General features: G+C 35.9%; 1 protein-coding gene across 1 annotated transcript in view; it reads right to left on the bottom strand.

Moving 5' to 3' along the window:
* Nucleotides 1–2,820: 2,820 nt before the first annotated feature.
* iars1 (isoleucyl-tRNA synthetase 1) overlaps nucleotides 2,821–15,991 on the bottom strand; it is a 190,122-nt gene continuing 176,951 nt past the window's right edge. Inside the window, exons 33-34 of the mRNA XM_060835504.1 lie at nucleotides 8,139–8,291; nucleotides 2,821–4,818 (exon numbers count right to left, since the gene is read on the bottom strand). Of these exons, the coding sequence (XP_060691487.1) occupies nucleotides 4,736–4,818; nucleotides 8,139–8,291 (236 nt within the window). The 3' untranslated portion in view covers nucleotides 2,821–4,735. The remainder of the gene's footprint in view (nucleotides 4,819–8,138; nucleotides 8,292–15,991) is intronic.

The following is a 15,991-nucleotide window of genomic DNA, read 5'->3' as shown; positions in this document are numbered from 1 at the left end:
CCCCCACCCCATCCCCAAAATTGATTTATGTGCTGTAGCTGAAGTAATAAAACTGTAACTTACTCCATCCAACTGCATGTACTGTCAGCCATTTTGTGCAACAATTATGCAGTTAACTTTTGATCCAATATGGCAACATTCCAAATTAATTACAGCTGCAGGTTCCACTTGCAAAATACAGACTTCCACCCATCCTTCATGTTCTCTTTTGTGTTGTTGTCCCTGTGGCCTTTTCAATTATCACCATCTCTTCTTCTCCTTGAACCCTAATATAACTGTCAATCCTCCCAATTTACCAGCATCTATGTATTAAGAAATTCATATACCTTTGTTGGCTCAACACTCTCCCCATGTAGAAGCTGGTATCTGTGCAAAGCCCTAAATTCTGGAATTCACAGTCCTCATCCATTCACAATTGACAACAGCTATCTGCTGGATTTATGATTCCACAGCACCCCAACTGACCTAGCTACAATCCTTGGACTGGTTGTGGCTCAAAGACATGGAGCTGCAGATTCTGGTTGGATCAAGTGCCTGAATAACCATGGCTAACCCCGGTAGTATAATCAGATGATCTGTTTGACTGGTTACGGAGGTAGCCCCTGAAAGTCTGCAGTGCTTCTTGATGCACACTAGTGATTGCTCCTTTTTGACTTGCACGCACGGCCATTTGCTCAGAGACAATGTAGTGGTTTGCTGTGTAGACTGCTAAAATATTGGTGCTGGTATGACATTGAAAATAGCGTGGTCCATGTCTGCCACTTGGATTTTCAGTGCTCCCCACTTTGACAAGATTCCTCTGCACTAAAAGGCAACGCAAGCTTGAGGTTTGAAGCTTCCAATTAAACCTGTTGGACTACAACCTGGTGTTGTGTGATTTTTCACCCTGTTGAATAAGGAAGCAACAGAGACTGAGGCTTGTAGATTCTCAGTAAACAAAGTGAGTGATTGCTAAGAAAGCAGAAATGATTTAACTACAACTAATGAAAATGTTGATTTATCATTTGTTTATTGAATGTAAACAGGTTAATGAATTTAAGGATGTTATAAATTCTCTACTTTTGGTTGCAAAGATTTCTTTCCTTCTATACTAATAATTACATTGGGTATGTGACATTAACACAGGACATTGGCACAACTAGCCAACATTTATGTTTCACTGGAATGTCCTTTCATCCTTCCTCAACTAAATTTATCATAACTCTCTACTTCCTTCTGCATCATATAATTGTCAAGCACATGCTGAATTGGATATATACTATTTGATCCAATCACTCATTACTGGAGCAAATTCCACTTTCTTACCACTGTGGGTAAAGAAATTTCTTCTGAATTCCTTATTGTATTTATTGGTAACTACCTTAATTTGATAATTTCTAATTTGTCTTCCCTGAGAGTGGAAGCATTTTCTCTGTATCTTGTAACTCCCGATCACGTTTTGTTTGACTGATTGTTATTGATGTTTCTGACACATCAAGTTACACTGCTGATTTCAGTTGCTCTGCAATATTTGTTTCAGCTGTCCAATCCATTAAATAAATCAGATCATCAACCAATAAATAAATGGCAAATGGCACTTAACTATAGCTGGAACAAGACAGAAAAAAAATCTTAAAACTGAAACCCGAAATTTAACGTTTGGAAAAAAAAATCAAATCTTCACTTCAATGTAACAAGCTAGGATAATCCTTAGCACTTCCAAAAATTGATATACACTTTTCTTGAACCTTCCAAAGTTACCATTTAGTATATATCATCTCTTTCTCTCTCCTTTTTACAAAAGGTTTTTTTTTGCATTGAATTTTCCCTGCCATGTGATAATCCATTTCATCAGCCTGTATATGTCCCACATTTGAGTCTGTTAGTCCCTCAGTGTTGACTATACTTCCTGGTTTCATGTTGGCAAATTTCCAAAGTGTACCCTGTAACCTAAAGTTCATGTCATTAGCATATATCCAAAACAAAACAGTAGTGGTTCCAGTGAACTTTGGGGAAATCCACGTTCTGTCTTCCACCAGTCTGAAAACAGCCATTCACAACAATTCTGTTTTCTATCCCTTAGCCAATTTTGAATCGAAACGGCCATTGCCATTTTTATCCCATGGGCTTCAATTTTGCCAATAAGCCTAATATATGATAAGTTATCAACACTTTGTTAAAGCTTATATACATATGCAATGCACTGTTAATACTGACCCTTTGGTACTTCTCTGATGAACTCAATCAAGTTAGGTAAATATGACATATCTTTAAAAAAATCCCTGCTGGTTTTCCATTATTAATTCACGACAGTCGACCAAGTGGCGCTTAATTTTATCCCGGGATTATCCTTTCTAGATGTTTCCTGCATCCAGACAACTGACATTAAACTGGTTTACCTGGAATCATACATTTGCAATTCTTCTTTCTTCTAAACAAGGGTGTAACATTTGCAATTCTCCAGTTATTTGGCAACACCTCTGTTTCCAAGGACATTTTGAAGACTGTGACCAGCAGTTCTGCAATTTCTACACTTACTTTCCTCAGTAATTTAGGATGTATCCCATCTAGACAAGATCAATTATCAATTTTAAGTACTATCATCCTTCCTAATATCCATATTTTTTTTTCATTCAATCTTGTTGTTCACTGTGGCTTTGATGAGGCCCTTTTTCTCAGTAAATGTTTTTAAAAAGTGGTTTATCATCTGGTTGAGAGGTAGATGTTTTCGACATTAACCACACCAGTTGGACTACAAATCAGCTTAACTACTGGTTACAAAAAGCATTGATTAAGAAGCTCCAATAATAAAAAAACAAAGTGCACCATTACAATTGTCACTACATTACATTGTTATATTTATTTAAAGTTAGTTCACGCATTGAGAAACGAACAACCTCAACCCGAATTTTACAACTGAATATGAGCCCAAAACAATTTGCATTCCCAATCGATCTTTAGGACTAATGCAAGTAGTACAGAAGCAAGAAGAAGGCCCAACACTTTGAAAATACAATTCCTAGGCACATGTATAACTGTATAAGAAATTAAGAGTTTCCAAAATGTACTTTAGCAGCTGTAAGTTGCTAGTTATCCAAACCTTTTTTGCCCATTTGTGGGGAATTGCATTGCATAGTTTCAAGAAGGCATTTTCTGCGGAGGCTGTTTGAAAGTTACTGAAATGGAATTACAAGCAACATGTTCATTCCTACAATATACCATTGTGAAAATATTAGTGATAGGTTACCACAAGTATGATGCTAAAATTCATAGGACAAAGGATGTATAATGGAGTTAACACAATGTGAATAAAAATAGAGAGTCTGTCCAAATAATGTAGTTCATGCATATGAGAGCAAAACTGCTTATTTGACAATTACATTGAATAAGTGTCCAATGCATTTGCTTTTCACACCACATTTACTAAGCAGAATTTCATTCTCAAAGTTGGGTCTTATGTTGTGTCTGCTTAATTGTTGATCATAAAAACCATCTGACATTTGAACTAAAATTAAATCGAATATACATGAAACCCAAAGCCTAAAGACTCCATTCCAAAAAAGCCTTCCCAAAATCAGTGGTTTACTTTCTACCCCCAAACCAAAGTTGAAATGTTTGAAATGGACTACATAATCTCAAAATCAGAATGCACCAACTTTCACAATAGTTTGTCAAATTAATTCCATCCAATGTAATGCAGCAAAATATGTAATTTGATTCACATGCATTCACAAGGCTACTCACTGATCTGCATGCAAATATTGTATCCAAAAAGCATTCTTCAACAGACCATGAGGTCTGAACCATATTATCTTTTGGATGATTAAGATACAGTGAACATCATGGTAACTTTTTCTCTGCAAGATGCCACAAAACCTGGTGGCATCATTTAAAAACCTACAATCTCAGTTTAACTATTAGACATAGTGCCCAGAAAAAAGGGGACAAAGAACCAACACTTAATTGTTTTGGAAGAACAATTCCAAACAGCATGGTAGTTCAATCTAAAATGTTAGATGGCAATTTTTCATTCAGATGCTGTAAAGATCTGAGCTATTACCACAAAGATTTAGAAAAAATAACTTTTGTTCTTTTCCATAATCTTGTGGTACAACCAGCATACAAACTGGTTAGAAAGATTAACAAGATTGTGGGAACTTTGCTGCTTCAGATTTATTCTTTATTCTTGTTCGTGATGTACCTTGTTATCTTCCCAACTATTTATTTTTGTGATGATGAATGTTTCAGTCTCTCTATTAGTATCCTTTGTGCCAATGACTCCCACAAAGCACCTGAAGCAGAGGATAACTTCCATGTCTCTATTAATGTTATGCTGATGAAGCTATAAAAAGTATCAATATCAACCTTAAAATGAATTCCCCTCCCTCAAAGGGGAAATGCCTGGCCTCTTGCTCAGCACAACAGCACAGAGGAAATCAGATACGCATAAGAAAGAACAAACTGACTTAGCACCTGTGCCCTTCCATCTGTGGTCTCCTTTGCACCAATGTTATTATAATGTCCAACTGTAGATTACTCTTGCCGAGGTTCAAGAGGAAAATGAATCAATATATGTATGACATCAAATAAAATGTAATTTTATGAAATAGCATTTAATCTTCTTCATTGATGTGTCAAGTGTACAGCCAAACAACATTTTCAAATTTTCTAAATTAAATCCAGGTATGGATAATCCATTAGCAGTACAACATGGTCATAACGCAGCATTCATAAGGACTACATATCTGTACAGATCTTAGGCCTCAGCTGTTGTCGGCAAAACATGAATATAAATAGTCTTCATATTCAACATTTTCATTGAAGAGTCATCTGTAATTTCTGAAAAAAAGACAATAACATTTTAAAAAAAGCACTATTATTGTAGGTAAAAAATTACAAATTCTCACTTTTTTCCCCAAGGTTACAAGAATGACACAATTGCTACTCATGGAAACAATCTAACATATGAACTAAAATTGAATAGGATATATATAAGGCCTAAAGCCTAAGACTCTATTCCAAATAACCTTCCCAAATATTAGTGATTTACTCACTTCCCTCAATCCAATATGGAATACTGAAAAATTTGAAACTGGACTACACAATCTCAAAGTCAAAATGCACAGATGTGACAATGGTTTGTCAAATTAATTCCATCCAATGTAATGCAACAACAAACTTTGTAGTTTGATTCGTGTTCAATGACCATATGCATATGCAGTAAACTTATAAATGTGCATTTATTTTATTTAGGAGCAAAGGCACAGCAAAATTAACCAAACAGAGGCACCTTAAGAAGTAAGCTTGATTCCATGGTAAATGTTCAGTATTAATTCAAACATTGTTGAAATGTATTCAAGTCATCTAAGAATAAAGCGTTTTAGGAATCTTGTAAGAGGACTCTTCAAATAAAAACAAACTTATAGAAATGTATGAAAAGGGTAGCCTTACATTAGTGGGCTTACTTACAACTTTTGGTGAACTTCAGTCCTTCCAGATAAATTAGCTTTGTCTTGGAAACCAACACTGTTGTGCAAAGTATGTCAAATCTTTTGCACCCCTTCAATATTTTGATAAAGGAAGAGCCAAAATAGGTATTCATTTTGCACCATAAGTTTGACCGATCAGAACATGGGCATTATTGTATTTTGTAAGAGATTGAAGGATATTTCACGTCTTCTTCCATTTGCTCTCTATTTTTCAAATGACTTTGAAATAAAATTTCACAAACAACTGTATGATACATTACCACTTCTCATCCGGACTTGTGTTGTCATTGCACGATATTATGGTCTTCACTTTTCAGTACTTAATAAAAAAATGCTTACAAGCCAAATGGAACAAAATTAATCCAAGAGACAAAATCTTTTCATACCAAATTTTATTCTTCTCTAAATTGTGTCTATCCTCCTGAGGATCCTACAATAGACCATGACCCATTTTAAAGTTAAAAACAGTAGCACAGATGCAGCAGCCCATTTTATTGGCCTACCTACACTGCACTTGAAAATTCATCTGTGCAACACAGGTCAAATATTAATTCAGAATGAGCACATGCTGCCCAAATGGAATAAAAGTAGAGATAAAATTCAAAAATGCATTTTTAAGCCAATAATATACACATGGCACTTGAGACATAGAAACGTTCAAAGAAGTATTTCGTGTATTCTTAAGAAATTTTGTGCATTAAGTTATTTTTGATGCCACTGAGGGAGTATGAAGTAAGAATCAAATTTATTTTAATTTTTGGACATTTTCAAAAGGTGTGATAATGCCAATGCTAAGCCCTGAAGCATATATCATTTATTAGCTGAGATAGTTCATGAACAATAACAATCATGGTGGCTGCGTAAGGGAATTAGCATGTTAAACAGGGATAAGGTGAAGCTCCAGTTAGGAGAAGCTGTAAGCCTTCAACAGGATTGTTGGGACACAGGAGAAAATAGGTTTTCATTCTGCAGTTATTCCACTTCTTAACTGACCACATTAGCACAGAAACAGTTAAGTTTAATGCTTTCCTTCAGCATCAGTGGATCAAAAGTTATTCCATTTGTGGAAATCAGAGCATCAATGTTAATACAGTTAGTAACCAGACATCATAGTAGACACATTAATGGACTTGTGGTGCTGGTAATTAGTTAATACATGTAAATTAGTAAACATTTCAGTTGAAATGGCATTTTGCTTAAATTATATTATAACAATGTATCAAAATAATATTAAGCATACATTGAACACACTTAAAGATGATGTGCAACAATGTAACAAAAGCCTCTATTATTTGGGAAATGTTAAGAGTAATGGCACTCAACATTCTTTCTTCTTTACAGACTTCTAAGTAATATTGCAGCACATGCTGAATTTGAATATCTGTACTCTTGTTCACTAGCTCGGTATTCTATTGTTCAAATCATTTTAAGTATTTACATACCGTGGACCACTGCAAATTAAATTAGTTCAAAATTTGCAAACTAAATTAGAATTTTTGAGAGTGCTACTTTGACACCACATGGGAAATGGTATTCTAGAAATATCTCTAATCACTTTTCTTCAATTAAAAAATGTATAGGAATTTGCATTACATTTTCTCTTTCTCACAGTCTGTACAGGAACCAAAGGACTATTTATATTTTTGTTGCAAACCACTTAGGTTTGAAACTGAAGTCAACATCAAAAACTAAAACTTTCTGCATTTTTGTGGCTAGCTTCAGAAAATGTTAATTATTGTGGATACTGAATTATTTAGGAATGTTTGAAATGACACATCATAATTACGTTGCACAATATTTGGATAAAAACTGCATGCCAGAATTCCTTGTACTTTGGTTTATATGAAATAAGCCCACTTTGATCTTGCACATTCTTGTCCTTAATATTTCTGTGCTTAAGATCATGCAAACAGTAGTTGCGAACAAGTACAATAGCAAGTTTAAAATAGTCAAAGGGAACAGAGACTTATTTTTATAATTGAGTATGCAATTAATAAAAATAGTCTTCATGATTATATTTAAGAACTGATCCATTGAGGAAACAAACAGATTATGGAGCATATAAATGATTGTGCAAGAATATCTTTTTTTTCCTCTGTTACTGTCACAGAAATAAACCACTTGTTTTAAAATCACCTTCATTGCCTTGAGCAATGGTGCTGTGGTGCTGTGGTTAAACTCAAGTGACAAATTTCATTAACAAAAAAAAGTTAAAGTCCCCAATACAATTCTAAGTTCAGTGTAGTAGGGTTGATTTACAAATGAGGGCTCCACAAGAACTCAGCATGCAAGTACCATTGATAGTTACTTATAGTGTCTAAAGAAAGGTTACCAAAGCAAACAGCTAGCAGAGGTGGAAATATACAACACATATAAAAGAAAAATGTGGTAAAACATTTAATGCACTCGAATTTAATCTTCCAATACTCAACACGCATCACAAACCCAAAAATGGTCCTTCGTGGGAAAGGGAGAAGAATGTATATTTGGAACACACACCAGAGGTATATTCAAAAGGAGAACTGGAGCTGTAGATACTAAATTTGAGATATACATGGCCAAAACCAATTGTCACAATTTAAAAGGTCTCTATACTTCTAGAGCACTGAAATCTCAAAATTAAGTTGCTCCTTAGCTCTCCTAGCCAGTGCTTATATCATCAAGACATACCTTCTGCTTTGGTTTCACCTAGGCACAATCTTAGTTTCTTGCTTCTGAGGCCAAATACTTTGGCTGCCTCATGATAAAGATCAGCATACGTCAGCCCATTCTGACCAGCTGGGTTTTCCAGCAAAAGAGCTCCAACTGTACCTTTGAGGCATTCTATAATACAAGAACAAAACATGCAAGTAAAGTGAGTGAGAACACCAGCAATTTTCAGTCTGTAGCTATTTTTTGTAGTTGCTAAATTATAACTCATACATCTCTTAAAGACAGACTGGCATAAAACAACCTTAAACCCAACAAATCAGTAGGACTGCATGTTGTATTGTGTCTAAATTGATCCTGCTTTAGTTATAATGCAAATTTTCATTTATTAATTTGCATTTTTTGTTCAGGTATCCAGTGAAGCAGATCATCCACAACTTGGACCACAGAATAATTTGATTGTTTTGGAAAGAGAATTGAAATTCTGACTTTAGACATTAAAAATACACTTAGAAAATCATAGGATGATAAGATTGGCTTTATGAAAGGAAAATTTGGATGACAAAGTTATTGGATTTGTTTGAGGATGTAACCAGGAGGGTAGATAAAAGGGACCCAATGAATGCAGTTTACTTGAAGTTACAAAAGGCATTCAAAAATGTGATATATTAATATGCAATGACAAGATTCATGGAGTTGGGTCAAATTAGTGACATGGCTTGTGGGAAGGTTAAGAGACAAAAAGCAAAGAGTAATGACAAAGGGACAATGTTAACTAAGTAGGCTGTAACTAGTAGAATACCACGAGAAACAGTGCTGGGGTCTCAGCTATTTGCAATCTATATTTATAATTTGAATCAACAGAGTGATGCATTTAATTTTGCTAACAATATATAGTTAAGTATGAAATTAAGCTGTGAGGAACACAGAAAGAGGCTGAAAAGACATTATAAACAGAGTAAGTGAGTGGGCAGAGAGGTGGCAGATGGAACACAATATGGGGCAGTGTGAAGTTATTCATTTCTGTAGTAAGAACAGAATAGCAGAATATTTGAAATTCATGAAACATCTAAATGTTGATGTTCAGACAGACTTGTTTGCACCCCATATGGAACTCAAACCTAGCATGCAGGTAGGGTGAGTGATCAGGAAGGCAAGTGCCACATTTTATTACTTTATTACAAGGGGACTGGAGCACAGGGGAAAAGAAAAATAGTTGATGTTAAAATTGTACAAGGCTTTGGTCAAACCACATGTAGAGTGCTGAGCAGAATTTTGGTCTCCATTTTGTATAAAATGATAAAGTTGGATGGGAGGCAAAAGTCCACTACACTGATTCCCAGACTGACAGTTCTGTCCAGTAACAGGAGGCTGACTAAATTGGGCCTTTACTTTCTGGATCAAAAATAGTAAATGCTAGAAAAAGCCAGCAGGTCTGGCAGCATCTGTGGAGAGAAACACAGAGGTCATGTTTCAAGTCCAGTGAGTTCTGACAAATACCTTTTTTTGGGGGGGGGTACAAATGTGACCAAACCCAGATCAAAGAAGTTGAAAAGGAGACAGAATACGTTGAGAGATAACAATGCCAGCAGGTCAAACAAAAGACTACATTTTTCTCACAGTCTTTTTGTTTTAGGAACAGTTCAAGTGCTTTCATAAACAAATTATCTTATTGGATCTGACTCAAATTAAAGAAGCGATTTGTCAACCCATGTAACATGTTAGAGATGAAAGTTATTTCAATACTTGAAACCTCGATAACAAAATTGCTGATAATGCTCTATAATACATTATCTCTTGGGGGAAAGAGTAATGAATTATTTTACAAACAAGGAATTGATTGATACCAAATTGATATGTTTCAAAACCCCAAACAGATTCTGATTTAAATCAGGCTCTTTGGGAGTGCAATACATTTAACATTTTGTATTTAATACAGTCCTCTTGCTTTTAATTTCATTCACCATTAATAGACTGAAAATATATGATGATGTTCCATTGAAGGCAAATGTTTTGGCATCTAACATAGTCTTATAACTTCTCTGTAAAGGCAATTAGCAAAACATCCTTGGTAAGGTTTCCACAGTTAAGTGATCTCTGCTTCATTATAACAGTATTTAAAAAGGACCTAACAACATAGTGTTTGAAAAATGAAAAGCCAGTTATGGAAACCAGATAATGGCATCAGAGTTTAGTTCCACTCAGTTAATTGAGGAAAGCTACATGAGATATACCTCACAGGAATGCAATTTAACTGTCAAAGTCTGTAACTCCTCTCAACTTCAGTCCCATTAAAATTAAAAATGTGAACCACATGCAAAAGACAGTAATGTAGCATGACATAGGAGTAGGGGACAAAAGTAGGAAAGTCTTGTAACACCTGCAAAGGGAGTAGGTGAGATCACACTGGTGGGACCATCAGGTCTCCTTACATAGGAACAGTTCAGAGAAAGCTTACTAAGCTGATTCCTGCAATTAAGGCGTTGTCTTATGAACAAAGTTTGAGAAAATTAGGCCTTTAACCATCAGAGTTTAGAAAAATGGGAGTTAAGCTTATTGAAATACACAATATTCTGAGGTGGTTTGACAGGGTAAATCCTGCAAATATGTTTTTCTCATGGGAGGATCTAGACCTCATGGACAGTTTGAAAACAAAGAGGATACTTTTCAAGACAGTTATGAAGGGACACTGCTTATTTCAAAAAGTCATTAAACTTGGCAATTGTCTATCCCAGAGATTAGTTGAAACTGAGCTGTTGAAAATATTCAAAATTAAGTTTGACAGGTTTTTGATTGTCAAGAGAATAATTGGTTATGAAGGACAAGCAAGCAGGAAAGTTACCAGCTTAGTTACAACTAGCTTAGCCAAGGTGTTGCTGAATGGTGAAGTATGGCTTAATGGGCCAAATAGTCTGAATTATACTATTGCACTGACCTATGGAAAAGTTGGTATAAGAGACCACCTTTTGGGTAGTGTAACTCAAAGGATCACAATAAGATATAGACTATAGCAAGTTCACTTTGACAATCAGTATATACTCCAAACTGTATAAAGGTGTTCAACACCAAAACAAAGACTGTTTCATAGTCACAATAGTTTTAAAATATGGCATATTTGGGAATGGTGAGCAATTGTCCAAATATATTGTACACTTCAACACTGCCAGAATGATGATAGCCACACGAACTGTATATTAAACAAGTGAACGCTATAGCATCTAACATAAAGGTGAGACATTCCATAGTTTCCAGAACAGAAGGTTACTCTTAAGTCAATTTCTACATCATATGTTTTCATAGATAACAATACAAACAGTTGAAACAGGTGATCTAGGATTAATAACATGATTTATTTATTTATTTCATGCTAGCTTACAAAAGTTGGCCAGAGCAAAATGAAAGAAACAGGTCTCTCACAAAAGATTATGAAGAGTGGCAACATTCTGGTATAAATATCAGTAACTCTGTCACAACTCCTCCTTACCCCACCCTAACAATAAATTAGCATACAGTTAACCACTAATAGATTGAATGGCTGACAGGCATCACCTGGCGAGTTACAAACCAGTGATCTCATGAAGTGGCACAAATGCAATCAGAATCTTTGAAAGTAATCAATAAAATGGAATTCAAATGAAGTCTTTACTAATTTCCAGGTCCCTGTTTTAAAAATATATACATACATTAAGATGTCCAGAAATGAAAACTTAAACAATAATTTACAATTAGCTTATTAAACTGCAACAGAAGATGTAAAGAATACTGTGACATGATTTAAGATAATTTGTAGCATAGGACCTGACTACTATTATGCGATCTACAGCAGTTCAGTAGTCTGGACAGGTGGATCTACAGATTAGTCTCTCATTGGGAAAAGATTAGATTAGATTACTTACAGTGTGGAAACAGGCCCTTCGGCCCAACAAGTCCACACTGACCCGCCGAAGCGCAACCCACCCATACCCCTACATTTGCCCCTTACCTAACACTACGGGCAATTTAGCATGGCCAATTCACAATACTTGAGATACTTGAATACTTGAGATCTAGAAATTAAAAGCTGGAGAAATTCAGGTCTGGCAACTTCTTTGGAAAGAACAGAACAGTAAATGTTTCAAGTTTAAATCAGTTTCAAATGTTAACTCTGTCTTACTCTCTCACAAATGCTATCAGAGATACCAAGTTTCTCTGGCATTTTGTTTTTATTTAAATTTTCAACATCACAGTATTTTAAGAACTGAATACTTGAGAACTGTTCCAGTACGCAAAAAACATTCTACAACTTATTACCGAATACATTAATTACGAAGAAGCTCAAACGACTTTTCTAATTACTAATTGTCAGAGCTCCAGATATAGATCTACTGTAGCCTAATGTTTTCAGCAACATAGGTGTTTTTACCAAAGACTATACAAAAGGGAAGCAGACTATGTGATCAGGTACTATGAGTTCAATTCTAAAGTTAAGAACGCTCATTGCAAAACTTATAAGCAGGAATGCATGCACACAAGACATTTAGGAAACTGCATAGGATTCAAATCAGGAATGCTGATCACTGTGTCCAAATTCTTGATATCTATGATTCCCACATGAAGTTCTGGATCCAAAAAAATTAAAATTGCAAGTTTATTACTGTTCAAATATTTTAGGAAGTCAGTTCATGAAACAATTTCAATTGATCAGATGTCCTAACATTCAAAGATCTTGGATTTTTTCTCATGGTTTACACCATCAAAACTATTCATTTCTATTCATGTCTGTCAGTTCATTACCAAATATCAATCATTCCTATACTTAAACTCAACAATTTGAGTGGCGGGGAAGATTACAACCAAAAGTTAAGGTTAAATTTCAACTTTTTGTCTTGTACTCAAGTGGACTCTCACAAATATCAATGTAAAGTGGAACAATATTTATATGTTAATTAAAAAGTGCTGATTCAATGGCAAGTAGATGCTTTTGCCATGCAAAGTGCACCAAAGGAACTGAATTCGAATTTCTTTCTCAATGATGAAATTGAGTATTCCACCTCACACCACTTTCACTTTGAAATTAATAAAACTAAAACTAAATTCTCTATAAAGTAGGGTTTAGCAATATATGCTGGCCAAGCTACATCACATGCATGAATGAATAAAAATAAATAAAATTATGAAAACTTACATGAAATTAGACAGAATATTTATTTGAAAATTTAATTGCACATCAGCAGGCATTGTATGAATATGGAGTATAGATATTCGCTGCAAGCTAAGGTCTAATAAATGAAATGTAACTTTATTCACACAAAATTACAGTTTCCTTGAAAGATGTAATAGATGCCAATCTCACCTAGGAATTCAACAGAAGTGATAGATTTAGCCCTGGTTCCTATCAGGCAAGATTACCTGTCTGTTTCAAATAAGAGTCACACTGGACTCGAAACGATGACATTGTTCCTCTATGATTGTGCAAGACCTACTGAGTTTCTCCCACATTTTTATTTCAGGTTGCCATTTCTCGTTTTGTTAGACAATTATCCATGGAAAACAAACGTGCTGTATATAATATTGAATATATGACACAGGATTGGACTGCACCTTAAAATTCATGGCAGAATCAGTCATTAAGAATTGCTATCTGGATGTGACATAATACAATATCCAATCTCTGTGCAGCAAATTCAATAGCTGAAATTAAAACATTCTTTGTTTATAAGTGAACGGTACTTTGCTTAAATATTGTTATGACACTAAGACAACTGACTGTTGATGCCAATTGTATTTGCCTGATGCTGCAAATTCAGAATGATGCAAAGAAATTCAGCTTGAATAACAGTCTTTTGGTTTGCAAATTCAGTAATGCGATAAAGTACTTTCTTTTAATTTAAATCATCACACACACTATAAACAGTCCATTCAGCTGTTTCACATCCAATTCATTTTGAATGCAAAGTAACATTTTAAAATCAATTCATATAATGCACTTTAAGGTTTATGCCACATAATAAATCATTTCAACATTATGAAAAATATTACAAAGGGTCACTTGTTGCAATACTTCACTGTTCCATAAAACTTCATATGACAAATCTTTAAATGGATAACCTTACAGAAACAAATTACAGGAAGGATTTACAAGAATGATTCCAGGGACAAAGGACTTTGATTATGTGGATAAATTGCAGAATTCTGGGTTGACCTTCTTTCAAGAGAAGGGAGAGAGGAGATTTGTTAAACGTATTCAAAATCATGAGGAGTCTAAATAAAGTAGATAAGTTATTCCTATTGGCAGAAAGATCAAGAACCAGAGAACATTAGCAAGTCTAGCAGAGTCTGTGGAGAGAGAAACAGAATTCACGTTTCGAGTTTAACAAGACCCTCCTTCAGAACTGGCAGACCTGCGTTTCTCCAGCTTTGTCTTTATTTCATATTTCCAGCAATATTTTCCCTTTATTTGAACATAAGTTTCAGTTAGTTGGCAAAGGAATTAAAGGTGGCATGAGGAGAAAACATTCTTTTATACTAGGGTATATAATATACTAGGTAAAAACAATGACTGCAGATGCTGGAAGCCAGATTCTGGATCAGTGGTGCTGGAAGAGCACAGCAGTTCAGGCAGCATCCAACGAGTAGCAAAATCGACGTTTCGGGCAAAGGCCCTTCATGAAGGGCTTTTGCCCGAAACGTCGATTTCGCTGCTCGTTGGATGCTGCCTGAACTGCTGTGCTCTTCCAGCACCACTGATCCAGTATATAATATACTGCCAGACAGTTTGGAGGAGACATGCATAATCATGAAGTGTGAAAGATAAATGGATCCATAAAGAGAGAAAACAAAATGTAGGGCTGAGGGGAAAGCCTAGCGAAGTGGGACTACCTAAACTGCTCCTGGAGAGAGTCAATACAGCCTTGATCAACTGGATAATCTCCATCTGTGTCATTATTCTGGGATTTCTATCAAATGATTGTATGAACTCATTTTCTTTTGCACAATAGAACTATCAAATACACAAATGAAAACTAAATGGAAAATATCATCACTATCTCCAAGTTAAATAACCAATTCCCAAGAGCCTTGATCTTATTAAAATTGAAGTGAAAGCACATGTATAGAAATATTTTATCCTAAAACAGAGCAGCTCCATGTTCCAAACACACCCACGGCGGCACAGTGGTTAGCACTGCTGCCTCACAGCGCCAGAGACCTGGGTTTAATTCCTGCCTCAGGCGACTGACTGTGTGGAGTTTGCACGTTCTCCCCGTGTCTGTGTGGGTTTCCTCTGGGTGCTCCGGTTTCCTCCCACAGTCCAAAGATGTGCGGGTCAGGTGAATTGGCCATGCTAAATTGCCCGTAGTGTTAGGTAAGGGGTAAATTTAGGGGTATGGATGGGTTGCGCTTCGGCGGGTCGGTGTGGACTTGTTGGGCCGAAGGGTCTGTTTCCACACTGTAGGTAATCTAATCTAATCAAATCTAATTAGTACTTACAGCAGGTGCCAACTGCGAACACAACAAATGGCCATGACAGATATTGATCCAGTCAAGAGGGGGCCACTCTCAGTCAGGGAGTCCTGGAAATAGCAGTCATGGACACAGTCCATATACAGTCCAGGGTTGCACCACAGTTAGTCATCTGCTTGGGATGCTCAAAGTCAGGGGAACTGTCTGATTATGGCCCAGAGAGTGGGTAGCAGTCAGTCCTGTAAGGTGTGCATCAGCAGTCAGGAGAATCCAGTATCTTCAGTTGGGAAGCTGCAAGAACAGAGGTCTACAGCATGGAAACAGGCCCTTCGGCTCAACTTGCCCATGCAATGATCAAAGTCATGTCATGTCCAAGTTCTACCCAACAAAGTCAGCCAAAGGTTTGGGTTGAATATAGTCCTGGGCGCCCAGCC

This window comes from Hemiscyllium ocellatum, chromosome 14 (assembly GCF_020745735.1).
Source record: "Hemiscyllium ocellatum isolate sHemOce1 chromosome 14, sHemOce1.pat.X.cur, whole genome shotgun sequence".
NCBI classification, from domain to species: Eukaryota; Metazoa; Chordata; class Chondrichthyes; order Orectolobiformes; family Hemiscylliidae; genus Hemiscyllium; species Hemiscyllium ocellatum.
The sequence above is the reverse complement of the archived record's forward strand: the minus strand, read 5'-3'. Positions and strand labels throughout refer to the sequence as shown.